General features: G+C 45.2%; 2 protein-coding genes and 1 long non-coding RNA gene across 4 annotated transcripts; 1 reads left to right on the top strand and 2 right to left on the bottom strand.

Moving 5' to 3' along the window:
* Positions 1 to 102: 102 nt before the first annotated feature.
* Positions 103 to 6,289, bottom strand: grhl2b (grainyhead-like transcription factor 2b). The gene is made up of 16 exons (XM_037263513.1): positions 6,153 to 6,289; positions 4,706 to 4,895; positions 4,505 to 4,572; positions 4,094 to 4,430; positions 3,949 to 4,007; positions 3,716 to 3,872; positions 3,531 to 3,642; positions 2,294 to 2,388; positions 1,803 to 1,961; positions 1,624 to 1,681; positions 1,397 to 1,536; positions 1,276 to 1,313; positions 1,056 to 1,147; positions 894 to 979; positions 745 to 809; positions 103 to 662 (listed from the first exon to the last, which is right to left on the bottom strand). The coding sequence occupies exons 1-16, from the start codon at positions 6,170 to 6,172 to the stop codon at positions 548 to 550; spliced, it is 1,791 nt and encodes a 596-aa protein (XP_037119408.1). The 5' UTR covers positions 6,173 to 6,289; the 3' UTR covers positions 103 to 547.
* LOC119130031 lies at positions 6,286 to 8,329 on the top strand. Of its 2 annotated transcripts, XR_005099343.1 has the most exons (3): positions 6,286 to 6,375; positions 6,544 to 7,008; positions 7,537 to 8,329. It is a non-coding gene; the product is annotated as an uncharacterized LOC119130031 (long non-coding RNA). The 2 variants fall into 2 exon arrangements; XR_005099342.1 differs by having other exon boundaries at positions 6,544 to 8,329.
* A 1,631-nt stretch (positions 8,330 to 9,960) lies between these two features.
* On the bottom strand, positions 9,961 to 13,517 carry si:ch211-288g17.3 (chromosomal protein D1). Its single transcript, XM_037263514.1, has 2 exons — positions 13,351 to 13,517; positions 9,961 to 12,186 (listed from the first exon to the last, which is right to left on the bottom strand). The coding sequence occupies exon 2, from the start codon at positions 12,152 to 12,154 to the stop codon at positions 10,766 to 10,768; it is 1,389 nt and encodes a 462-aa protein (XP_037119409.1). The 5' UTR covers positions 12,155 to 12,186; positions 13,351 to 13,517; the 3' UTR covers positions 9,961 to 10,765.
* Between the last annotated feature and the right edge of the window lie 13,896 nt (positions 13,518 to 27,413).

Genomic DNA, 27,413 nt, shown 5'->3' with positions numbered 1-27,413 from the left:
TAAAAACTACCAGCGGGAGAGTGCGACTCATGGATTATTCAAATCGATATTTTCTTAAGCATTTTAGTGGAAACATGCATAACAGATGAGATTGATTACTGATATATTTCCATGGCACGTGTATTTATTCACTTTTTTTTAACAATGTTAACGTGAATAATAACATTTTCATATTTATAAAAGTCACGTGACGGCTCTTGTCAAAGGGCGACTTGTTGCAAAATTGCTGAAATGTGAAGTACTTGAAATTGATGGATACACAGATACATATAAGAAAAATAAATAACAACTACCAAAAAACAACAACAATAAAAACAAATCAAGGCTGGCATGCATAGAAGCTGCAAACGAAGAACTAATAAAGACTACATGTTTACACAATGGGTGGGGGATTCGTCAATACAAATCAAGTCTATGTACACAATGACAAGACACTTTGTACAGTGGATCCACCAATATGGACTCCATTATTTCTGCCTTTAAGGACCAGCGACGATTACTCCGTGCAAGAGTAGCCCACAGTCTTAAAACTTTTTTTTGGGTGTGCTCATATTTCAGTCAGCGTGACCTTGTAGGTGTCAGCGTAGGTTTCCATGTGCAGGATGAACGTGTCTTCGTTGGAATAGTGCTCGATGATGTTGTCGTCCATGTTCACCAGGATGCTAGTGAAAAAAGAAAAGGAAGGGAGTTGCTACATAATAGCAACTTTGGCGCCGTAATAATTTGCTGCTGACTCTGCCTCACCCTTTTTTGCTTTTCTTGTAGACCTTGGTGATCTTCTCCGTGGTCAAGTTGTACTTCTCAGATATCTGTAAATGGAAATGCTGATTGTGCTGTTTTGACACCCTTCACCCTGATAAGAAGTAGCAACCAAAATGGCAGCCGCCACTCACCGCGTCCATGAGGCCTCGCAGCGTCGGCGACTTTAGCATGAGCGCGTCGAACACCTCATCTGTCTCCTTGCGGACATACAGCAGAACTGTGGTAGGACAAACATGTCATGTTATTAAGAGTAGCACGAGCGTGCATTACTACTTTCAGGACGGCCTCCATACCTCTCTTGTTCACCTCCTCCTTGATCTGTTTCTGCGGCGACGGACACAAGTCGTCCTCGGCCGGCCGGAACATCCTCTTGACCAGCACGCTCCTGATGCAAACATTGTCATGAATAATACTTATTTGTTTTGATTGAATTTATGCTTTGCGTGTAGTGCATCTCATTTGCATATCTCTTTGAGCTGATGTAAATGACACTTCACGTTTGGGCACACTCACCCTTCTCGCTCCATTTCCTCTGTGTTGAAGGTGAACACCTGAAAACAGATTTGCTTTTATTTTATTATTTCTTTTTTTTAATGTCAATATTCTTGTTGAATGCTGCCATATCGTACCGTACCTGTCCGGCCCTCTGCAGGTTTCCAAAATGGACGTCAGGGATGAAGAGGACAGGTTGTGCTTCCAGGTCGGTCATGGTCTTGAAATATGTGGTATCCGATTTCTTGGGTGCCGTTATAACACCCGCGCCTCCATCTTTACCTGCGTTCCAAGGAACAGTTTTTCATGGCTCCCGTTTACTGTTAATTTAGCCTGAATATTCTCATAAAATTAAATCTATTGAGATACCTTTGGACTTCTTGCGGAACAGCTTTCTCTCTTCATCTCTTATCTTACGTTCTGCTCCCTGAAAGAAAGAAATGAAATACAAGGACAGGAAGCGAAAGAAAGAAATGCGGTGTGAACTGATATGACCACAAGGGGGAGGTATTGTGTTCAGATCAAACTGGTTTAGGATGGTGTCTGACCTTGTCACAGAAGACCTTGATCTGCGAGTAGGCCCTGTGCAGAGGTTTGTTGCTGCGATTATTGTAGCTGTACGTGTCCATCTGGATCATCAGAGGCAAACCCTTGACGCCCTTCTGCGACGAAAAGTCCGTACTCAGGCAGTTGACCGTGATGAAGATCTGACGAACAGTGCGTTCAGAGGGTCATGTATTCATGCGTAATATATTTAGACGTATGTGTCATAAATTGGTCGCAGTAATTTGCCAACACCTGAATCAGCATGGGAAAAAAACCTGTCTCGCTGCTTTTTATTTCTCAATACGCCTCCGGCATGGGTAAACATACCTGACTGGTTTAAAAGGGGTTGAAATGTCAATAACTGTCATTTTGCAGTCTTTTGTCTGCACCGCTTTTACTACATAGATGGAATTTTTTTTTTTTTTTTGGTCCAATTAGATTTCAGCATCTGTGTTGCCAGGTCAATTGAATCTTTTTCAGCCGTTTTTCTTACCTTGGCCTCTTCGTTGACGTCCCACGTGAAGGAGATGGCATTGTAGGCGATTTCTTCGATGTTGCCGATGGTGTTGAAGCTTTCCTTGTAGTCAGCTGGGAGGAGAATCACAGCATTAAAAAAAAAAAAAAAGAAAAACACACAGAGTGGTCATTAAAAGTCACGAGCAGGTAGACATTGTTTGTTCCTGATAAGCAATCCAATGGTGCACGCTTCAATTTGGGAAGATAAAGCCTTATCTGGGCAGGACAAACAAACGCTATGGCTTCAAAAAAGCCGCTCAACAAACTCTTTTGGGTGGTTGAGGAGGAAACAGGAGTGTCTTTGGAATTCTGTTACCTAGAGCAGCAAAGAGCCCCTTTCACATTGCCTATAAAAAGTTGCCAATGTTTTGCAAGGCATTTGCACCCAAATCTTGATACCCAAAAAATTGTTTTGCTACACATGGCCACAAGGGGGCCCATTTTTCACAAAGTCTGGGTATTACGATTATATGTTGTGAAGGAATCAACATGCATGTTAGGCTTTACTAGTTCCGCAACAGGTGCACAATGGAGACAGGAAACAAGTATCACCCCACACACACACACACACACATAGGTTTTTAAATGAGCTCACGTATTCTATGACGTGGCCCCGAGGCACCTGCACATCACACACACACATCCTCTTTGCTGCTAGCTATTCAAATCAGCTCGACCAGCGGTTTCAGGTTGCGTCCACCAAGAGGAAAAAGGTGCAGGGCCGCCTGTGATTTAGCCAGCAAGCTAGCCGGGCAGTTACGCCGGACTACTTTTTCTTGATTTGAGTCAATGTTTATTGATGATCCAATATGAAGACCCCCATAATGCCAAAATTATTATTTGGAACGGACCGCGCATCTCCACATTCCACTCCTTGTCCTGACAAGCCATGTGTGCGTGAGTGTATAGTCGTACGCACGTGTGTGTGTGACATACCTCAACGTTTTCGTGGGGGTAGCAGGCCCGAGCTTGTCAAACACACAAACAAGCCTCTCACACACATCAACAAGTCATAGAGAAGTGATTCCAGTAACAATTCTCTATTCTTCAGGTGTGTATGTGTGTGTGTGTCATGGTGGCCGTTTAGCCTGAAGGCGGGCAATGAGAAGGGTGGGGGCTTGTTTGCTCTCAGTGTGGCCTTTTTTTTTTTTTTTTTTTTTACGGGCTGAGCGCATTCCAGCATTGGAATTAAAGTTAAATCAAACACATCTCACCGATGTCCAGGACTCTCTGCTTGGCCGTGTGCTGCCGGGAGTGCCAATACTTCCAGTATTTCAGCTGCTCGTCTCTGTTTTTGTCCTCGCTAAACACCACCATGATCACACTCTGCGAAACGACGTAGAGGAGATGTATAATATTTGTTCTAAGAATTAGTTTTCATCACGCTCGCCGCACTCACCCGCACTTTGCTGATGGGGTGTCGTAGGCGTTTGTTAGCGCTGAGCTCGTTGAGGGTGACGGCGTAGAACTGGCCCTTGTTTAGGTAAGTCATGGGGCCCTCGCCCTGTTTCTGACGGAGCGAGCGAGTGGCATCCAGGGTGTACTGGAAGCTCTCGCTATGACATCACGGGACTCGTTAGACCTCATAACAAAACGGGGGGGCGCTTGTGTACACATTGGGTGGTGACTTACGTTCCGACCTGGTGGAACAAAAAGTCATCTGACGCCAGCGAGGAAGGCGTGTGGTACTTCTGGCGAGAAAAACAGCAAAATACAAGAGAGACTTATATAAAAGGAGCTTTTCATTAAATATTTGGGGCCCTGATTCCTTCCTCACCGTGTCCCCTTCCTCGTCAAAGGGGCTGTCCGGCGGGCTCTGCTGGTCCTCCTTCACGTAGGAATTGTGGCTGACTGTGGTCACCTCGTAGGGGCTCTGCTCGTAGACCACCCGAGATGCCTCCTCGCCGTCCACGCGATAGTGGAGCCCGGCGCCCGTCGTCATGAAGACAGGCGCGTAGGACTCGGCCTTCACCAGGGCCACGGAGGGCGCCCCGCCAGCTCCGGGGCCACCGGGGTCTTCCGTGTTGAGCGACAGGTTGACGGGGACCGACTTAAGAACCTGGACACGGTTGTCCAACGTCTCAGCTTCGACCCCGTTGGGGTGACTAGGCAACCTGGACAAACACGTAGCAGTGATGCCAGAAACAGAACATGACTATTTGTTTAGCAATTTAGCATGTTGACCAACCTTTTCTCCTGCTCTTCTGTTATTTCCGCAACTTTGGGAGCGGTCAGGAGTCTCTTTTCTTTAGGAACCTGGAAGACAACCAGGCCGGACATTTGTAGATGCAGATCACGATTTATTTTAAAATCTTTGAAAGGTGAAATAAAAATATACAACAGAGATGCGGTTGCACAGTTTGAAGTGCAGATTATGCAGCCGAGGTACCTTGTAGTAGTCGTAGAGGAGGCCCAGGGCGTTGGCGCTGTCCTCGTCACCGTTGATGCTCATCATGGCCTTGGTGGCGGCTGTCAGCGGGTTCTCCAGGTAGGAGCGCCAAGCCTCATCCTCGCTGGTGTAGGCCCGCCGTACGGCTGGGAAGGAGCTCTCGTTGGGGACCACCACCACCAGACGCTTACTGGGCGGACACCATAGAGACCCTCACATTTATTTCATGAACCAGGGCTTGGCAATCCTTTCACATCATGGGCTAAGCTTGATTTTTAAATCAGGTCGAAAGAGGAATCTAGGGAGTCTGACCTATGATAATCTGATCAGATTCAGTAGGTGCTGCTGTTTTGGTTAGCAACACAGTTGTCACAGTCATGAGGCTTAAGTTTAGTGGGTAAGACCACGGAGTACTACAACATGGCGTATTGTCACAACAGCTTTAGTTTGGCCCAGTGTCAACTCGGCGCCCGCCAAATGTTACACAGCACGCGATAGACATTAGCGGTCGCGCCTTGGCCACACACACCTTTCAATAACACACACAAAAAAGCAACTGGTGTGAGGAAATTGTATTGACTTTTTAATATTATTGAAAATCTATTTTTACATTTATAAAAAAAAACAACAACTCTGGACTGACTGTAATCTTGATTCATTTTTTAAAAATGAATAATCAGATAAATATAAGATTATCTGTATATTCATACAAATGAGAAAAATGTAATTTAGCCTATTATAACATAAAACACCATTTTGCATAAAATATGATCTGCAAAATATAACCAGAATTGGTAGTAGTAGCAGCTATATCCATATATATGTTAGTGAAACCAACATCAGAATAAAAAAACATTTATTTGCAGACAAAAAAAAACATCGAAAACGCTTTGGGGCCCACTTTTTCTCCCCACAATCATTAAGTCAAATTAAGCTAATAGGGCCAAATGTATGTACAAAATAATGCCAAAATTGCACAATTTAAGTTTTAGAAACATTTGGAAACAAAAAAGAATTCAAAGTAAAAGTTCGAGAGGCACAAAGCATGTCAATACTAGCTCAGTGTTCTTGATGAATAATCACCCGCTATTAATGTGCATATTTACACAAGGCCGTAGGGCTCGTGCAGTGCAATGCAAAATGCAAATATTGAAATTAAAAACAGAACAAAAAACGTCCATGCACATTTGAAGGTATTTCCTTTGATTTAAAAAAACAAAAAAAAAACGGCGAATCCAAAACAAGTTTTCCTCCATATCTTTACATCATCAGAGAACCACAAAAGATGAAAAATGATTAGTATGCGACTATTCCTCAAATTCAAAATGTATTTTGCAGTATTTCCCCCCAAAAAATGATTCCAAAGCGAGAAAGAAAAAAAGTGGAACCCCCTCTCCCCAGTTTGGTCCGAGAATCAAAGATCGTCTCCACATGTAAGATCACTTACTTGTCTGTCTCCTGTGACATATTTCACCTCCTCTCCCCGGCGTGGTGCCTGGTGGAACTGGACTTTCAAGTCGGAGCAGGTGATAAGAGGAGCGGGTTGGCAGAAGTTGGCGTACAGGTAAGTCCACGTTTCTTTTTTTTCCCTGAGTGTTGTTTTTTTTTCTTCCAGTTCTCCTCCTCCTGTCACCCCCGCACCGCCACCCTCTCGTCTCTCCCGCCGGCAGGTAAACCCCGCTTTTCTTTTTTCAACTATCCCTCCGCTCCCTTTCTGCATACAAAAAGTCGACTAGAGTAATTTATCACGATGTCAACATGATTTATATACACTTCAATACGACGATGTTTGTATTTGGCGTCGCTTAATCGCTTAGCTTTGGGAAATTCTTTCACAGCCGAGTGAGGGGAAGGTGAGGTCACCGCTCATTGGCTGCCCGGGTGAAAATAAGCAGGCCGCTGATTGGCTGGAGAGTGACCAGGTAAAGAGCCCGCCTCTTCGTTTTGCTATTTTTCAAAATATATTTTTGTTTTATGTAGCAGAATATATACAATATTTAAAAAAATATTAAAAAGTATATAAAATGTGTAGACCCAGCTAACTCGTGTCAAATGGAAGTCAGCACACACCTTCCACCATGTTGAATATTTTTCTATTAAATTGTTATTTTTATCTTGTTGAGTGTTCAATAAAATCAATCAATCAATCGATGTGAATATGTGTAAATTAAGTTCAACATTATCCCTGTTTTTTTTATTATTATGTTGTTGCTCTAAAAGGTTTCATTTGAATTGTGCAGGTTATAGGTCAATTTGTCTTGGTCTCATTTTTTATATCACAAACCATTGCAATTGTATTAGAGGTGCGTAGACTTTCTTTTATATTCACTGCAATAGATTAATTGCTCAGAAATAAAATCATTAGGAACATTACAATTAGCCAATCCATCTGTCCGTTTTGAAACATGGCCCTTGGGGCGCAAAAGTTTGCCCACCCCGTCAGAGTGAAGATAAAAAGGCAGGGAGGAGGCCTGTCATTAGTGACACAATGCCATTGTCCCTTTAATGAAGCAATTGTATAACCACATTGCAGTGTTTGGAATCGGCCAGGCCAAGAGCAAACAATGCAGGTGCATGTTTGGCTTCTACAATCACCACCTCAATGCTAATTCAGCCCTGTTTACTTAGCCGGAAAGTTCAGGTAAAAGCCATCCGCCAGTAAAAATAGGATAGTGGCAACTTTTTATATTCCGTGTACTGATTATGCAACATATTTGGCATTTATGGATGCTTTTTTTCCCCCGCAAAACGGTTTGGACAAAAAGACAAGTGCTCATTTGCGTGTGAATGCCTCCGGGTGATCGTGTATGGAAATCTTTTTTTTTTTTAAGGAAAACAACGCTCCGGGTTCAGTTTAACCGTCAGTGGTGTCATCGTGCGTGCGTGTGTGTGTGTGTTGCAGGTATGTTCTTCTCGACTCATTTGTTTGTCAGAGCAGCTGCGGCCTTTGCAGCGCTCTCCGTGTTGTGTGTGCTAGATAAATACAGGTGGAGTCCTTTTTCCTCAACCCAGCATACAAACTTAACATTGGGAGAGGGAGGTGGAGTTAAAAGAGTTAATGATAATTGTGATAGCAAACCACGTACTTTTTAGTCGTTTCCACGAGACATTATGACAGTTGAAACATGGCGACTGCAAGCAGGCACGGGCAAGACGTCGGCTCCCAAGACGCTCAAGAATTCCCTTGCCTCCTCCTGTGTTTCTAAAAGAAAAAAAAGAAAATCCTACATGCCTGACGTTTTTTTATTTACTTGTCCGGACTTGGCCCGTGGATTGGGAGTCAGCCTGTTTGGCGGCTCTAGAATCACGAGCGAGTGCAGGCAGGTGAGATGGACAGACGGAGAGAAAATATTTCACACAGATGTGAAGGACGATTCAATATTGCAGTTAAAAAAAATAAATAAAAAAAATTCCTGGCTCATGGCAATTCACATTTATTCATTATTATCTACTTTGTTGCCTATTCATGATCAGATTATATATTTGACTATTATTTACAGTATTTTTTATTTCCTCACTGTAAAGAATGAAATAAAAAACATAGATGTATTTTTAGTTGATGAAATAATTGGCTCTCAGATTAGAAACGCAGCTCTCAAGCATAAAAGTCTGCCCACCCTCAATCCAAAGCATACCGCATCACGCAGATTGGTGTTATTGTGACTGCACAGCGCCGAGTGTGTGCAGTTCGACTGGTCTGGCAACATCGTGGCGAAACCGGTTGGTTGGAAACGGGAGGCTGAAAGGAGAGGAAGTGTCAAATGAAGAAGGTTAAGAGGTAGCTTCCTCTTACGGTCGGTAATATTCTTTCACGTGACAGGCTGAGGTGCTAACTAGTGGATTTGGGGAACGTATGTTGGCCCTGAAGGGACGAAAAGAAATCCCGTTTGTTTTCAAAGCTGTCATGTATTTATTTTGTCGGCTTGTCTATGCTGCCGTCATTTAATTGCCTTTGTGTCAGTTTTACAGTAAACTTTAACCCGGAGTGGCAAATGAACAACTTGAAGCGAGCACACTTGACTTCTTTTTTGGAGAACTCTTTTTTTTTTTTTTCCCCTCAAAGTGATGTTATACAGAATATTGTCTTGACAGCATAAAAGGGAGAACAGGCATGAACTACATTTTAAAATTATATTTGAACAAATTTATATGTGTGGAAGTGGTAAAATGTATACGGTTTCTATATCGTGGATTTTAAGGAACATGTTTCCATCCACATTCAGGACTTCATCGTTCCGATTTAAGCTTGTGATCTTTGAACTTCACGTTACCTCATCAAATATGACGGCTGTCGACGACGCCTCTCCAATCTCAGAAGGGAGATAATATTCTCCGCAGTTAGACACTTGCTGACACCTGGAAGATTTGCTTTCAGACTGTCCATCCCCCCCGGGGCTTGACAACCCCACCCTGGGTCTTGTAATCTAGCAAGTCCCTGCACAACAGCAACAAGCCGCCTGCGGGCCACTCGGGCGTTCCCCTCACACACTTTCCCCCCCATTCACAAAAGGCTCATCTCGCTTTTCCTATGATGGAAAAAAAGAAGAAGCAGGAAGGTGATCAGGGCAAGCGGACGGCGTGATAGTTTTCTCACCAGGGTAGGATTTCAGTTGAATTGCATTGACATGATGTGATATGCTTTGGATCAATTCATGTAGTTTATCCTCTTTAGGGTCACAGGTGAGTTTGCTTTTGGATGACAGGTGGCTATCACAATTTCACCAAAACATTGATCTTTTTAAGCGAAAACCTGCACACAACCGCTCACACTCATCAATCCGTGATGAACGCCTAAATTTTTTTTTAGTTACATTTACCTTAATACGTATAAAAGTACAATCAGAACCCATCTGTAAATGACAGCGACTTGGCTGTCATTACAAAAGCTTAGGGCGAAACTTTGTCGCCATCTTCTGGTCAGTATATGAAATGGGTCCGTGTACCTTGCGTTCATTGTCTTGCATATTTTGAAACGTAATTCTGAAAAAAAACCGGGGCATTTTTCGTTTTTTTCAGGAATTGTAACTTATCTGAAAAATAAATATGGGAGCTGGATTTTGTTATGTTTTTTGTATTCGGTCTGGCAGAAGTTTGAAGAGACGGACTACAAATGACGCTTACTCACCGTTGCGTGAAGCCAGCGGCGGCCATCTTACGTTGCCAAACTCTAAACGCTAGCCTGAACAATCAAGACTGAAATGAAAAGAAGTGGACAAATTGGCGGCAAAACGTAAACATGGCAAACAAAATGCAAACAAGGTCAACATTTTATTTCAAGAGCATATCTTACAAACTTGCTTCATGTCAAAACCACAAAAATTCAGATAACTTTAATTGGTTGGATTGGATTCCCCATTCAAAAAGTTCATATGTATTGGAACACATGGCCATTTCATAATTTTTTGATTTGTTTTTTTATACGTTGTGACATCTAAGAACACGTTAAAAAAATACATACTCATAACAATATGGAAACTATTTAACAGCTACTTGTCAAAGATTGACGAAAGTGAGAACGCACCAATGTGACTTGAAAACAAATAGGGCGAGGGGAAACTTCCAAACACAAAGTAAGAAATCATGGCAGGAAGGCATTTGAGACAGAAGTCTTTTTTTCTTTATTTTAAAGTTATTATTTTTTTCTAAAAATGTATTATTTTTTGACGAGCAATTCATGAATCTAATATCCAGCAATTAAAACTAAAGAGGTACATTCAAAGCTTTGGCTATCAATGAAAAAATGTAAGGCTATTACATTGACGCAGCACTTGACTGGCAGGGAGATGAAGCGCCTGAATTGAGCTGTGTAGTAATGCTAAAAACTGGAATATCCTGTGAGAACTAAATTGGGAGCTATAAACAGTCTTTCAAAAACAAACAAACAAACAAACAAACAAACAAACAAACAAACAAAATAAAAGTATCAGGATTCTAGTAAGACATACTGAATAAGACAAGACAATCAGTCGGTAGAAGGATATCTAACTTACCAGACTAAAATGGTGCCTAAAAGTGCAACACCTTGACGGATTGTTCATCAAGCACACCGTTTGAACGACGTCACTCTTGAGAAGTGCCACCCGCCTCGGCGGCGGCGTGTTCTTCCTGTTGCTGGGCGGTGGCGTCTTCTTTGTGCTCTCCCGCTTCCTGTCCCTTGCGCTCCTTTTCAGCGTTGTCGGAATGGTTGGATGTGGTGTCGTCGGGCGAAGCCGCGCTCTGGACTTTGTTCTTGTTGCCAGAGTTCTTGGGGCGTCCCCTTTTGCGCGGCGCGCCATCCTCTACCGCGGTCGACTGAGGGGGGCGCGGCAAGGCGGGGTTGCGTAGGTGGGCTCCTCGTTTGGATGCGGACTTGCGTGGTCGACCTGGTGTGCGGCGAGGGGGTTCCGGGGCTCCCTCAGGAGGATCCACCAGAGGATACTTTCGAGGTCTCCCGAGGGGCTTCCACACTTTGGGCTTAGCGGGCTCGCCGCGGGAGCCAGAGGGGTACTTCCTGGGTCGGCCTCTTTTTCGTGGTGGTCCGTCGTACGAGGCAGTGGGATGTTTTACGGCGTCTAACTTGGGCGGACGACCTCTGCCCCGACGAGTGGCTGGGACTCCCGCCGGAGCCCCGGGGATAGGATGCTTTCTCGGTCTCCCGAGGGGCTTCCACACTCTGTTTTTGGAGTCCTCAGGGGACGGCAGCGGGTACTTCCTGGGGCGACCCCTTCCCGAAGCTACTTTCTTGGGTCTCCCGCGCTTCAAGCTTTTTCTGGGGAGGCGAATGACCAGCCGAGAAGGCGGGATCTGCTTTCTGCGGGGGCGTCCTGCTTGGAAGAGTGCCAAGGACATGGTTGGCTTCTTGTTGACGGAGCCTTTCGGTCGGCCCCGCCCTCTTCTGGGACCATCTACGGTGGGCGCCGGCCGCCGCGCGCCGCTGCTCTTCCTTGGTCGCCCTCTGCCCCGCGAGGTGGCGATGCAGTTGGGTGAGTTGTTGACGGGATCATCATTGACGGGTGAGTTGTTATCATCATCGCCTAGCTCGACGCGAGGTGCCTTACTGACAGAGCTATCGGTACGCCCCGCTTCTTCGCTTTCGTCCTCGCTCGTGACATTCTCAGCCTTGCGCTTCCCGGATCCTTTGGGGCGCCCTCTTCCCTTTTTGGGCGTGTCTGTGCCGTTGTCATGGGCCGCCTTTTCCACCGAACGCTTGCTCCCGGAGCCCTTTGGCCGGCCCCTCTTTTTGGGCACGTAATCTTCCCCCTTGCTCATGTCCTCGAATCCCACTACAGAGCTGTTGTTGGCGATGTCTGAAACAAGCTCCATGAGGTTTACGTCGTGAACGTTGATCTGCGACTTCTTGGGACCTTTAGGTCTCCCCCTGCCACTTTTTACCACAGAAATGTCCTTATTGGACTCCTGTTGGCCCGGAACGCTACCTTGTTCTTCAAACACTGTCGGTTCTTCTTCCATGCCGTTTGCATTGAATCTTTTACTTAATGCATCTGTGAAGTATAACGTCAAATATTGGCATCTCTTTATCAGTCATCCCGGTCATGGTAATCCACAATGATTGCATTAATGCGACAAGACTTGTTTGTAGAATTTGTGTTATATAAATTTCTAATACCATTAAATAAAAACAGGCAGTTATGATACTAACAATTTCAAGTCAAATTATACCTGGCTGGGCATAAAATTAAACCCTAACTCTCTATTAAAAATGAATGGCACCCTCAGTACACAATGAACGGCACTGCCCTCTGCGGGTCATTAAGTGGAATGCAAGACCAATTCAGGCACTTTTGGCTGCATTTTAGTCTGTAACGTTTTAAAAATTAAATAATACTTGAATGCAAGGCATTAACTTCAAATCCAATACGAATCACATTTTAATTTTAATATTCTATGCAGACAATAAGAATTATTCAATGTAGGCACTTTGGAGTTTGCTCTTTATTATAGTTAAGACAATAAGTAAGAACAAATATATTTTAAAAACTTCAATTTGGTGCATGATAAAATGCACACTAATGACAATGGGATACCTTATGAGCAATAAATATAATCTATTATAAATAAATATACAAAGGTAACACCAAACAGAAAATTAATTTCTATGTTTCGTTTTCATTCATTTTGTCATTTTATCGCCAGGAAAACAGCAAAATCGTTAGCTGATTAATAATAATAAGTCCCAAAAATGCCAGAAATATTACAATAATATTTTCCTAAAATGTAAAATTCGCAAAATTAAAGAGTAGCCATTTTTAAAAAATGATGCTGTCGTTGTTGTTGAGAGGGTGTGTTTATAAGGGCTCGACTAAATCCTGGACATCACTCTTAAAATGGCGGGAAGGCGCAGCAACATTCAAGTGTTTCCCCAAATTTATCCTTCACAATAATAACACATAATAAATCTATTTTGGTCACGTAATCGGAATATTAAACGCACAAAATGAAAAAAAAGTGTCCGAATGCGTGCAATTTTTCGCTAAGAAAACGTATCGTGCGCGTTCATCATTTTGCAGCAATCAGTATGTCTTTATGAAGCGGGTTGTTTTCCAGGTGATAGCCGGTTTCAAAATCGACCGCGGCGAGGTGAGCAATGAAGCTAGCAAACGTGGCCGTTTAAAACATCACATTCGACCGACCGTCAGTCTTCTTACCTTTACGCTGTCCCCCAAAATGCCTTTGAGTGAATTTAGCAGAAAACCTCGCATGAAAATATAGCCGATGAAACCCACAAAAATGCACCAAACAATATCGCTAGGACGGCAATATTAAATTTGCTGTCACTTCCGGCGGTCCGTTCACAGCAATCGATCCGTAAGAAACAAAAGTTGCGTCACTTTGTTCCTACATTTTTTTTGTTAAAACGATCGTACAACCTCTATCTTTTGGGGCAATTGATTCAAGGAATTCTTGATTTTTATTCAAATAATTAAAAAGAAAAATTATCATCCGAAAGGAAAATCGGTATATTTTTACCTCAATAAATTCTGCGTAAAACATTATCGACCCAAATCGACCATAGGCATAGTTTTATTATTAATTGAATTAAAATCAGTGATGTTAAATTGTTGTAAAGAAGTATCTTAAACTTTATTTTATATAAAATGGTAAATGGCATTTATATACATGCATATACCTTTTTCTTACATACATATACACGTGTATATTTGTAACATTTTAATTATATATTAGGCATTTCAATGTAATGATCTGTACATATATAATACATAATACTAATGATCATTAGCATAATTATTACATTTTCTTATTCTGCACTAAAAATGTACTAGGCCTTTATTGGTATCATATCAATAAGATCAAGTACTTTTTGATAAGCAGGAGGGGAAAAACGATTCCAAAATCAGAATGAGTGCATTTTATACTCACATTTTACTGCGCAAAAAGTAACGCAACAGCCTTGAGTGAAAAAAATCTAAGTAGATACATTGAATATTACACAATGTGATCATTTTATTTTTTTATACATCTATGTAGATTCTGAGTCATACAAGTCATCATAATCCGCAAAGGTTGAATTTGGTCAATATCCTACAAATTTAAGAGTTCAGCATTATTTTTTATGTTTTCTACAAATGTTCCAGAATGACTTGGGCAACTACAGTTGTGTATGCAATCAGGCTAATGATACGGGCAATGCATCCCCAAGGCCGATGGATCAGCATCATCATGACAAGAACAATGGCAGACATATTCCAGAGGAGGTGGCTGCGGGAAACAGAAAGAAAGACAACCCCACAAGGAAGGGACTACATGTTGAACCCTCAGCCCTCCCCATCTTTTTCTCCCTCTTCATGCATTTTGCCATGGTTACCAGACACAGCACAGCCACTTCATGTTCTTTTCCAGCCAGTCAGCGGTCTGGGTAATAAGTCTGTCTGGCTCGGGATGCGCAAACGCATTGGTCGCATGTCACAGATGTTTGTCTACCATCATAAATGGGGGGGGGGGGGGAATTGCATCATTTGATAGGCAATTTAAGAGCACAAACAAAACATTTCAGTAAAAAAAAAGCATCCCTCTGAAAAATAAAGGAAAAAAATTGTCTTGGATTCCAACAATGTTTGGCAGGACAAACATGTGAAAAAAGCTCAAACGTGCATGTAAAATCTTTTGGATTATTCTCACTTTAAAATATTTTTAAAAATATTTTAAATTTATCCATTAATCTAAAATGATTTATTATGAATTTTAAAATATTTGTATTTCTTTATGGACCACCATAAGATGGTGTATCATGTTGCACTTTGGAGGTTCCACATTGCAAGGAGAAAAAAACAGAAGGTGTCTATTCCCAACAATATGAATACAAATCAACAGTTTGCTTGTGTGAAGTGTCCATCGCGGTGGTGTGGGTGTCCCTCTGGCTCAATCAACAGGCGAGACATTTCAAAACGACTGCTGTGCTTTATTTGCGGATTGGAATTGTCAGACACGGTGTGCGCTCATTAAACAGCATGAAAACTAATAACACAAAACAATAAGACGATCGGGAGTCAAGCAAATGAGGGAAGTTACCTGCGGCGCTAATCTAAGACTCAAGACTTCGGTTCTTCATTCAAAGATGGAAACAAAAATGACGGAACGATGAGCACAATTATAAAAGTGAAGACGTCTTTACCTCTCACAGTCATTGTCTCACCATTCTGGACTTTTGTTTCTCAGCCGTTTCGTGATTGGACGCACCCACTACTGCCCCCTAGTGGATATCCCCACCATCTTTCCCGGTCCTTTTGGAAACTTATTTGGCCTTTTTTTTTTTGCGTGCGTCTTTGCTCCCAAGGACCTCACCTGTGAGCGTTGACATCATCACAGGTTAAGGGTCTCAGGGACAAGGAAGCACACTGCGGCTCCGGAGAAGAGTGAGGCGCGGGGCAGGGTGGGGCGGGGCGGTCGGGAGGACGTAGATTTGAAGAAAAATCGCTCGGAGAGAGAAACGTAGCTGCCGCAGTCCGCCATTTTGTGTCGCCAACTGCAACAAGAGACAGTTCGGAGAAGTGTTGAAAAGGTGCATTTTTTTTTTTTCTTAACTGTTTGGTCTGGACGTACGTGAACGGCGGGATAGGTCGGCCGTTTGGCGGCGGGCCCGTTGCGAGCACGCCGCCATGATTTACCGGGAGCTCCATCTCCCCTTCTTTGTCTCTCTCTGGCCCACTTTTACGAGCCCCTCATGCTGCTCTCTCACACACGCACCACGGGCAGACGCAACTCGAAGTAGCGCAAACGCGAAGAAATCGTAGTAGCGACGTCAGAAAAGAAAAACGGCAAGGGCAAACGACGGCGGGATGGACGGTCAAGACGTTCGTTTTTGCGCCCGTTATTTGTCAAGTACGCGCGACGCACACCGCCAGCTATTGATCCGTTTCCCGCCTCGGAGGGAAGAAAAAAAACAACAATTAATCCAGTGCTTAGGAAAATGAAATCTTTTTTTTTTTTTTGCCCGCTTGCCTTCTGCCAAGTCACACTGGCGAGTCCGAGGCAAGGTAGTATACGAGCGCGCGGGTGTACACGCACACACACACATGCGCTATTATCTGGTACAACATCATGTCCTCCCTCCATCTATGAGCAGCTCCTTTCATAAATCTGTCACCTACCACACACACACACACACACACACACGAGCGTGCACGCGAAGATACTTATGCAAGCATGCAGCATCACCATCCACTGCTCTTTCTTCTCTTCTTCCGTCCCCGCCTCCCTCTGCTCCGTCTCAGCCCTTCCTCTCATTTTCATCCTCCCTCCTCTGTCTCTCTCTCTTTTCCCCCTCTCTCTCCTCCGCGGTAACCCCTTCCTTTTTTTTTTTTTTTTTCTTGCAGGCGTGACGTCCTGTCTCGCCCCGTCTTGGAGTCTGCTCTGCCTTGACACAAAAGACGCTCAGGTGTCTGATTGTTGGTGGCGGCAATTCAGAGCACTTTTCATATTTCACGTCGCCAAGGTTATTGCAAAATAGGATCAGGGCCATGGCTTCAATTATGATTGTGGTGTGGAAGTGTACAGTTTAGCAATATCCCGCTATGGTGGGGTTTTGTATGAGATAAATAAATGGATGAATCAAAAAAAATATTCCGTCGTAGCTCTGATGCGACAATTTTGCCGGACCTCTGTCTGAATTTTTTTTCAGGGAATGGTGAGGCCAAACTGAACGAAATATTTTCAGATGTAATATAAAATTAAGCGCAATTGTATCGCAAAGTTGATATTTGCTTTTATTGGGATGTGTCATTGATTTTCAATTTTTCTTTTTACTTTCATCGGTTTTCCTTGAGTCTGCAAAAGCACGACGCTTTTGCTTTGCGTCAGTTATTACGAGCGCAACTCCAACTATACGGATGCTGACAATGAAATGAAAAAAAGAGAATTCATTCATTAATCAGCCAGCCTTCCCGCGTTTAATGGCGAAGGTCTTTGCTTCTGGCTCGTCAATTTTGTGCGACAGTCCAAGCTAGTAGTCAGCCTTGTTTACGTGAATTTGCGACAAAGCATGAAAGTGAATGAAGATGGAGTAAATGAGTTGTGATGCGTTTTGCAAGCCGATTTCTTTCCGTGTGTGTGTCTGTGTGTGTGTGTGTGTGTGTGTGTGTGTGTGTGCAAACCAACGAGCGCAGCTCCCCTGCACAGATTGCTGATATACGCTTTTTTTTTTTCCCCCTCCTCGCCCGCCGCAACGCAATGCGGATACTGAGCGTCTGAGCCACTCGCCAGACACAGTGTGGGGGGGACAGAAGTGCGGGGCTGGGGGGGGGGGGCAGAGGGAGGGGCGGTGGCGGCTGAGGGCGCAGCGAGGCGAGGCGAGTTCATCACACACACACACACACATTCACGCGCAGTGTTCTTCAGGACATGGTGCCAACAACCTGTAAGGACGTGGAACAAAGGCTCACTGTTACGCGTGAAAAAATCCAACACTTGCTAATGCTAACTTGTCCAATTTATGACTTTGAGCGTGTCGCAGCACGGCGGACTGCATCAGCAAAGAGCACTGCGGAGGAAAACGGACATCGCCAGACTGGCGGAGCCTTCGGCCCTAAAAAGTCCAAGTCAATTGATCGACGTCGAGATTTGTTCATTTCGTTTCGACATCGAACTCAACGAAAAGCAAAATGCGTTGTATATAAACGCGAGACAGATTTGTAATCCAATTACAGTAGGTAGTAGAGTACTTTGGGGGCGTGGCCTAATGAGTGACTGTCGCACTGGCGGCGAGACCCCACCTTTGCTGCGTTTGGTGGAAAAAGACGCAAAAGGCGTATTTGTCATTCATTCACCTCCCCGATTGCGTCAAATCATTTCCAAGCCTAAAACATCCGAGTTTCTTTCTACTTTCTGGTCTTGACCCGGTCTTCGTGCTTACGGGGGCGGGTGAAGGCGGCAGCAGAGAAGACTTGGCCACACCGCAGGGAAAGCTAGAAGGTTGTACAGTTATCTCCAGGCTGCTTATGATGCGAAACAATACAACCAACTACCTCACGCTGCAGAGCACCTCCTTCGTCCTCTTCAGCGGACTTTTCAGGAACACGGATTTGGCTTCGTTTTTCTCCTAACTTTTCAAAATCAGGTTTCTAGGTTTCGACTCTGTCAGAGGCCGACGATGAGTGTGAATTAAACCCGGTGAACTTGAGCCCTTCTGCGAATATGTCTCCCTCTTGTGGCTGTATGGCGAACCGCCCACCTGAATGCGAGGCAGCCCCTCCTTTCCTCTGTGGAATCACAAAGGCGAGCACTTAACCTGCAGTCGCTCACCATGGGCGTCCGCCTGACCTACTTGCTGGAATCTTCCACGTTCTCAAAGGCTGGATCGAGCACAAACGAAAGCTTCCGTTTGTCATTCGCGAGAATGCGGGCAGTTCCGGTGATTAGTTTCACATGCAGAAAAATGCACGGGAGATAAACCGATAAAAGCTTCAGCATGCAGAGAAAGACATGTTCAAAGTTGCTCCTGACTAACTTGCTCCTGATGTCACTCACTAGGCCACGCCCCTTTACAGAACTTGCTCCTGATATCACTCACTAGGCCACGCCCCTTTAGGTAACTTGCTCCTGGTGTCACTCATTAGGCCCCCCCCCCCCTTCAAGGCACATCCAACGATGACTACAAAGCGCGCGAGGTCCAAGCCGATGGACATGGCGAGCGTTGGGTGCAACTTGAATTCTCGCAGTCGCGTCCTCGCCAAGGCGCCGCCCACTGGCGTTCAAATTGTGTTTTGACAGCCCTCCCGCACGCTCGTCCGCAGGAGTCATTGATTGCCTGATCGGAGTTAGTTAGCGGGGGCCTCCTATTCAGCCCGGGCACAATGCGGCAAAAATACAAGAGTGCTCTATTCACTCGGGCCTGGAGACAAACAAGACGGTAGGGTAGCGGCCGCGTCCCTGACTCCCGCCATTGTGCCGCCGGCTTCACATGATTGAGTGAAAGTAGGTGTTAAGTTTGGCAGCTGCATCAGCCTCGCACAGACTTCTTTTATTGGAGCGCTTCCAAGCGCAAACCCGTTCACCTCGACGCGCCACGCCAATGGACCACCCTGCCGTCCGCCCTCCATTTTCTCACCTCTCTGAGCAGCGGCAACTTTATCTTTTTTTTTTTTCCCCTTACTGTGGCAACCTCTCCGTTGTCTTTTTTCGGAACCCCTGCGTCCCCCGACGCCCCCCCCCTCCCAACCACACTCGGATCTCATTCAAAGTCAGACCACGCTTGAATGCGGCATGGTTGTGCCAATGCCAGGCAGCTCTTTGCCAGTGTGCCTGGCTGGGGGAGTGTGATGGGAACACCCCACCCTCACCAGCATGCATGCTGGTGTCGCAAGGTCGTGAGAATTGCGCTGAAGCCAACATTGGCAAATGTTTCACGTCCAAATGTTTGTGATGGCGATCGTACGTCATCCAGAGGCGTCTTAAAGCTAAACAATTGCACTCACAAGACAAACACTTGCACTTCAAAGAAGGGAAGGAATATTGCGTCTTGCCACTATCTGTTGTTTACTTTAGAACGAGGAAAAAAAAGTCATATATGTACATATATACACAATCCCCCCTTGTAATATCATGACAACTTCCCGATAGACTGATTTTTTTTTTCCATTTACAACTCGACTCTGGTAAAATGTCGACTAGTCTGGTCGAATTATTTTTGTCTTAACATTGTACTTAAATCTGAACGACGACATACAATTATTTTTTTCCATTTGATAAAATCTGAAAAAAATATTTGTGTCAGAATTTTAATTATATAGTTTTTTTTACATAAGAACTGGAAATAAAATTGGTACTTTTTGCGGCTATTCTGGTAAAATAACGACCCCCCTTAAAATAGTTCGCAATCAAAATAATACGGATAGCCGGAATTAGGTGGCGCTGGTGCAATTTGTGTCGAGAAGCTCTCGCGCTCTGCCGTTATTTACAAAGTCTGGGGGGGGGGGTACATTACCATGGGAACGCACCACCAGGCAAACGCAAAGACTTGGCACGATGCCCCTCGACAGTTGCTAGGGCACAGTTGTCAATAGCTACCGGGCAGTGCATGTGAAAATGCGTCGTGATGTATGTTCTTTTTTTTTTTCCCCCCCCCCCCAAACATCATTTGGTGCAAATTACCTGGCATCCATCTTTCATTGACTTTTCCCATGGCTGGCCGTGCCGGGAGTTTGCCTGCTTGACCCGCCGCCGCATTCCTGCAAGCAGCGGAGCATCGTGCACATTATTACTAGCATACCACAGCATAGCAAAGAGCAAACAATAACAAACACATTGAACGACGCAAATAAACCCCCCCGCCCCCTCTTTCCCGCCATGTTAACCAACACGTTCTTGGCTGCAATCTGCCGCCGATTCGCCTTTAAAGGCGAGCGCAACGTACTTAATTAAATTAGAACGGACAATCCCCTCGATGAACACAAAGCGATGAATACAAACATAAGAAACATCACATAGCCTACGAGTATGAAAGGGATTAACTAAGTGGGAGATAATGGCGTGAAGCGCAAAAAGGAGGGGTGGGGCGAGAACAGAAACATGTACAGCACAGGCAGTTAAGGACAGAGCTAATGAATAATGCATTGATGGGAAAATAGAAATCTGGATGATGAATCCAAAATTCAGACGCCATAAATAGCTTTGCGTCTGTGCGGCCTCAAAGAACAACCGGCATCACGGACTCTTTCGATTAACAAAAAAAAATAATACACATTTGTTCAAGAAGCAATACTGTGCTTTTTTTTTTTTTTTTTGTACGTCTTTGTTTTACAAGCCGATGCTCGGAATGCTAGTTTGACAGCAAGCCCCGCCCACATCAGTCAAGTTCAAAAATGCTCTGGGCCCATCGAAATGGCGTTGTGTCGTTTGTGTAGCTGTCGTTTTTTTAACTCGAGGTTTAGGATTGATGAGGATTTTTTTTGAATGTCGCGAGTTTGTGCGGCCGCGCGCATTCACCTAGCGAGGCTTGTCCTCGTGTTTGTTCGTTGCGGCAGAGGGCGGACTAGAGGATCAATCGGGAACAAATTAATTCGGATCAATATGAAGCTAAAAGGGGCCAAAACATCACTGATATTTTTTTTTTTGGAACACTTTGTTGTTCCCTGAACTTTGTTAGTCGTTGCACAAAACGTGTGTAAATCTATTTTCGCTTTTATGTATGCATGCAAATAAAAAAAAGCGGCGATCGCGTCTCACCGGGGGAACGACATCTGCTCCTGTCAGCTCGCAGCGGTCGCGGTCAACGTGAACTTTTCACCTTTTCTGTTCATGAATAACACAAATGCTTCACCCTGAGCAGACTGCAACGCTCGGGGAGGATTTCATGCTGAACTTTAACTCCCGATTGGCTTGATCTTGACTTTTACAAGTTATCCTGACATTGCTCTGAAAAGCCAACACTAAACGGAAAACAAATTCTCACCGGAATTTCAAATTATTTTTTTTAGAATCAAAGTTGTGTTTTTACATACAATCAATTCCCAAGTAATTTCAAGTTAACATTTGACTTTATTGTACCATTGTGGCCGCCGGCAGCGATCAAATCGAGCCTATTGACTGCCAAGTGTTGATTCCTGTAAAGGCAGGAAAATAATATCTCTTAAGTAGCGAGCGCCGCGCCGCCATTGTTAGCGCGACAACTCGGCTTTGCGGTCGCGAGATCAAAGTGTCGAGAGCCATTTGGGAGTCGGAAAAGATAGCGGCGGTGGGGTGGTGGTGGGGCGGGGGAAGTATAATGAAAATCCGCCGGCGCTTTAACGTTTGTAAACATGTTTCCAGCTCAAGGTTCCGCCGCCTTTTCACTGACAAACGTTAGCTTTAAGTGCACTATACGTCGTAGCTGGCAGAAATGACGCCTGGTGGCATTGTTAAGAGCATAATTGGCAGGAATGATGTGGAAATTGAGGCTTTTATGTTTTGACTTGATCCAGTCTGGGGAAAATGGTGTTAAGTCTTTATTGATGTTCTCACCTGAGTGCTTGATAATAAGGACTGCAGTAAAGAGGTAGCGTGGAAAAGTCCTCCGACAATTATTCTTATGCTGTTTGTACAATGCTAGGCGTTGAATTATTAAGTGTGTTTCTGACAAAAGGAAGCCAACAAGAGAGCGAGCTCAGGCTGCCATTTATAACAACTATTCCGAGCAGTCTGCTTAAGCGAAAGAAAAAGAGTGCAAACGTCTTTTCTTCCTGACAACTCCTCCCCCTCTCCCTCCGTCCCCGTAAGCCGTCTTCATTCCGCGCGTCCCGTCCTCGCCACGCCTTTAATGCGCTTTGGCGTGCGCCGGCCACGGGCGCTCGCTTGTGCGTCCCAGACTGGGGGTCAGCGTCGTCGATGACATCATCGGCGCTCACCCTGCCGCACTGTCTGGTCCCGCCAGGTCGCCGTGCCTTTGACGCGCTGAGTAACGAACCGTTACCGCATTTTCATTGTCGCCAACGATATCACGATAAGTTTCCACTCTGTAGCGTCACTCTCGGTCACCAGATGCAGTTTGGCCCTTTGAAAGCTGCAAACTGAACACCCAAGGGGTCTGCTTAACCCCCCCACACACACACACACACTCCCCGCTGTCATTCGGCGATACGATGTCCTTCACTTGGGAATACATTGAGCTCATATGAAGTATGTATGAAGCCCCCCCCACCCCGCTCGCGTGTGCGCAGACAGCGTATAAATCATGAATGACCAGCACAAGCAGGCACCGTGTGCATGCCATTACGTTGGTGACACGTTTAGAGCATGCATAAGGCAAACGTTGATGCTTTAAGAATTAAAAAATAAATCTAAAAAAAAAAAAAGGGGTTACCGTATAAAGACCCCATGGCGTGAATATTTGACATGTAGGGCAGCACAGCGCGGGGGCAAACGGGGACAAGCCCGATAAGATATAGCGTGACTGCAGATTAACAAACGGCGACAGACAAAGAAGGCAGCGCGGCAAAGAACAAAAGATGTGGAAAGCGAGGAGAGCTGCGAGGCGACTGCGGTGGCGGTGAGGAGTGTGCTAAAATAGGTGGCAGACTCCCCGTCGGTGACAGAGTCGCGCGGGGCTGAGGAATTCTCCCCGGACGCATTCCTTCAGTCTTTGCCGTGTTAACCCGTGACAGACCCGTTTAAAAAGATAGATTCAACAACAACAACAACAAAAAAATGGAGCGGGAGTGATTTGACATCATACGAGGTACAGAAGAGGAATTTGCACGGTGATTTGAAAACGACGCATTAATGTGAAAATTAAATAAAAATGCCCGGCGGCCTCTTTCCAACATGCTGGACTGCAACAAATCTCTGCGCAAATATGTTCACGACGGAAGGAGGGAAATGGAAGTCAAAGCGGGCAGTTCAAGCATGTGTGAATCAACAGCTCGTGTGTGTGTGTGCGCGCGGGATTCTGCAAAAACACATTGTGAAAATATCGCCGCGCAAGAAGGGCTCTATTGTGCGGGCCGGGCTCGCGCGACGGCTCCGGCGAGGGGGCACGCCGGGTGACAGCAGCACAAATGTGATGAATGCAATCGCCGAAAGCTGCTCGCAATGCGACAAGGGCCTTTTTCATAGACACAAATTTTGTCTGACATTCGAGACGTGACCCACGGATGACCCCTTTTCGGCCGAGACGGTCGCCGCCGCTTTTTTCGACCTCAGTTAAGTGTCGCTGTATGAAAAAAAAAAAGATGGCCGCCCGAAACAGTCTGCACACGTGTGCGCTCGCATAGCTGCCGGCTTAATGGCGACACAATGACTCAGGACGGAGTAATTCGATTACTCCGATGGCGCATTGACGTTTCGATCGGGCCGCTGAGTTCCATTAAGGGGTAAAGAGCGACATGCCGCACTCGACTGACATTTTACATTGAGAGCAGGAGCTCGTTTTAACTTACGTGACGGAAAATAAAAAAAACGTATTCTTACCTGATCAAAATGGCATCTTCAAAGTCGTCGCTTCGCATTCTCCATCTGAAAAATAAAGTGACAGAAACTATGATAACACGGCATCAGCAACAAATCAACTATGGAAAATAAACATCCCTTGGGTGCTATGACACTGTGGGGGGGGGGGGAAAAAATCACTTAACACGTTTGCGCTCGCCTGACACGAAAAGCGAAAACAATTATAGAGTGACAAAGCAGAAGGCGACAAGGAAAAATGACAAGTCTGCTGCTGGTGTTTTTCTTCCTTTCATGTGTTTTGAATGAAAATGAATCTATTATCAATACGGGTTTGTTCAGTAAATACACACGACAACTTAAGTGCCGCATGCTAATGCTGACCAGTCGACGAGGTTGAAATTTCAGAGCGGCTAGCTAGACCGTTGGAAATGGCCAAAAAGTCATGAACGGGCGATTCCCCAAAGATGAAAACAAAAGCTTTTTAAATGTAGCCTTCTGTTAATGTTCAAATTTGAAAGCAATCAGACACATTGTTGTTTCTTTTCAAAGGAGGCCTGGACATAGTCCAAAAAGCCCTAAAATGGATGCGTTGAAACAAAACGGCTGACAGAAACTTGGCAATTTAGCGTTGCCCATCTGTCTACTCCAGTGTTGCTTCATCTTTATTGAGCCAGGGCAATTTATTTCGAAAAAAAAAAGTCTCAAATTTGGTAGCTATCAGACATAATATCAACGAGTCTTCGACGGACACCTGGAAATGTCCAAGATGACCCCAAAATGGCTGCTTGAAAGCAAAATGGCCGACTTACTGTGTCTTTTGAGGTTTTTGGGGTTGCCCTACTTGAATGTATTCGTTGGAAATGATGCCCAAGTGCACAAAATGTCCGCGCAATAGCTTTAGCATCACGAGGATAGCGATTCAAGACGGGCTTTTAATAACAAAGAAAAATCATTTGCGTGTGGAGGTATCCAGGCCGCCGCGCACATTTGAAGTCTCCTTAGGCGGGGGGGGTTGGGGGGCTTGTTCCCTTTAAAGGTCGGGTATATATATCAGTCTGCTGACCCTACCACTGAGTTCATTCCATAAGCAGAGCCATATAGCTTTCTCCTGCGAAGCCCCCCCGCCAGATCACGAGCCACCGCAGTTATGTAAGATTACATAACAGCAGGTCTGTCTGAGTAATATTTCATAACCTGAGGGGGTTGGAGGAGTTGGGGGTGGGGGGGCACTACGCTGGTCACCAAAGCCCCCCTCGGAAATGGATTTAGGTGACGAGTGCAGTCAATTTGGGTTCAAAGTGGGAGGGAAGTGGCGGATTTTTCTTGGGGGGGGGAGTCAAGGGTAAGGTTGAGGTCGGGACAACGGCGAACAAAAGCCATCCCCCCCCTCGGTTGGGTTATCGCAAATGTCGGACGGCGGCGGTGTAGCCATCGAAATCCTTCGAATTGGAGCAGGCCAGCTAGTAATTGCAAGCTAATGTGTGGTTTGATTTTTGGGGGGGGGTTACGGATGCTGAGAGAAAAAAGAAGCTGGAGTAAAAAAAAAAAAAAAAGGGAGAGTGAAAGGAGAGCGGAAGGGGACAATAGCATTTGTGCCGACATCAGACCTTCGCTTTGACCCGGTTATCCATCAATTTTGTTTTAGCAACCACTGGACGAAAACTCGTCTTTAAGAGTTACTGTAAGCAAGGCCGCAATTTACCTTCCAGTTCCTGCGACGACATCACACGGGAGGACCGAAAAGTCAACGCGTGTTACGCCGCAGATATACGGATGCTTAGAAGAAGAAAAAAAAAAAAAAAAAGCGGGCGCCCTCGTTTGGCTGTCTAAACGGGATGTGACGGACACAAGTAGGTAGGGAGCGAGGGAGGGACATTTTGGAAAGCAGGCGGAATACTCACAGATGAATGAGATGGTCACCACAGAAGAAGAAGAAAAAGTCAGCTTCCATATCTTGAGCCCCCCCCCTCACTTCTCGCCGTATGTTTTTTTTGAAGTCATCCCCACCTCGCTTCTCTCCTCCCTCCCATTTAACCTCGGCCACTGCCGGTACTCGTTCTCCTCTTTCTCCCGCATGACCACGCTCTCCATTTTACCCCCCCCCCCCCACAAGGCAGGAATCTCTCAGGGGAGGTGGGGGGGGGGGTGATAATCGAATGGAACGCGCCGCATCCGAGCTCGCCCTACCTCGCCGAGAGAAGGAAAAAGCCCGTCGCGTTGGGTCTTGGCGGGGGGAAAAGTGGGATAGTAAGATAGCGTGAGGAGAAGGAAGGCGTGAGAAGAAGTGCCTTGGGAGGTGGGAGGGCTGAGAGAGAATGAGAGAGCAAGCGAGGGAGAAATATCCAGCAGAGAGGGAGGAGGCGAAGGAGGAGGAAAGAGGGATTCTTTTCCTCTTTTTAACTTCTTCCGCCGAGAGCTGTGGGGAAAAGGGAAGAGGAGGAAGAAAGACGGGGGAGAGAAAGGAGCCGTTCCTTTTCCTGCTTGGCTGCCGTTTTTTCTTCACGTGCACTTGAACTCTAATCCTGTCTGCTCCCCCCCCCCACGCCCGCCCGCCCCCACCCCTAGCTTTATTCCTTTCTTTCGCTCTCCTACTGCGCATCTGCCTTGCTCACCCTCTCTGGAAATAGTGCGTGAGAGGGAGGGAAAAAGGAGAGAGGGCGAGGGGGACAAAAAGGGGAGAGAGACGTTGACTGTGGGGGGGAAGGGAAGAAGCATAGACGGGCTGCAGGGAGCACAGGGCTGCTCTGTGTGCGTGTGTGCGTGCATACGTCTGACTGGAGACACACACATTCACACGCAACACGACGATGCTAGCATGCTAAGCAGCAGGGATGTGCCCCACATTAGATGGCCGAAAGGAAAATTCCTTTTTAATTGTCCGTTTTGAGTGAGCGGTCACGTCAGACTTTTGAAAACAAAGGATTTTGATTTGGATCGAGGTGAATTATTGGAGTTTTGCTGCAAGTCATCCCACTTGGCCACCATGCTTGGTTTTTAAAGGAAATGCACAAAATGTCACTTTGAAATCAAAAGAGACAAACCCCTGCACCACTGTGACCATTAATGACGCTGAAATGGATGCTTTGTATCAAAATGGCGGATTTCCTGGTGTGCCCAAATGGCAAAGGACCAAGACTCTGCATAACAGCATTGCTCCAATAATCTCATCCTGAATGTGTTTTTAAATTTGGTAGCCAGAAAAAAATAGGGCAAGAGTTTGAAGGACAATGTCACCATCAACTGTATTTTTCACTGACCTCATTTCAATATAACTAATATTTTGTGTACTAATTAAGACATCTAAATCTTGCACCGCAACATTTGAATTTAAAAA

This window comes from Syngnathus acus, chromosome 11 (assembly GCF_901709675.1).
Source record: "Syngnathus acus chromosome 11, fSynAcu1.2, whole genome shotgun sequence".
Taxonomy (NCBI): Eukaryota; Metazoa; Chordata; class Actinopteri; order Syngnathiformes; family Syngnathidae; genus Syngnathus; species Syngnathus acus.
The sequence above is the reverse complement of the archived record's forward strand: the minus strand, read 5'-3'. Positions and strand labels throughout refer to the sequence as shown.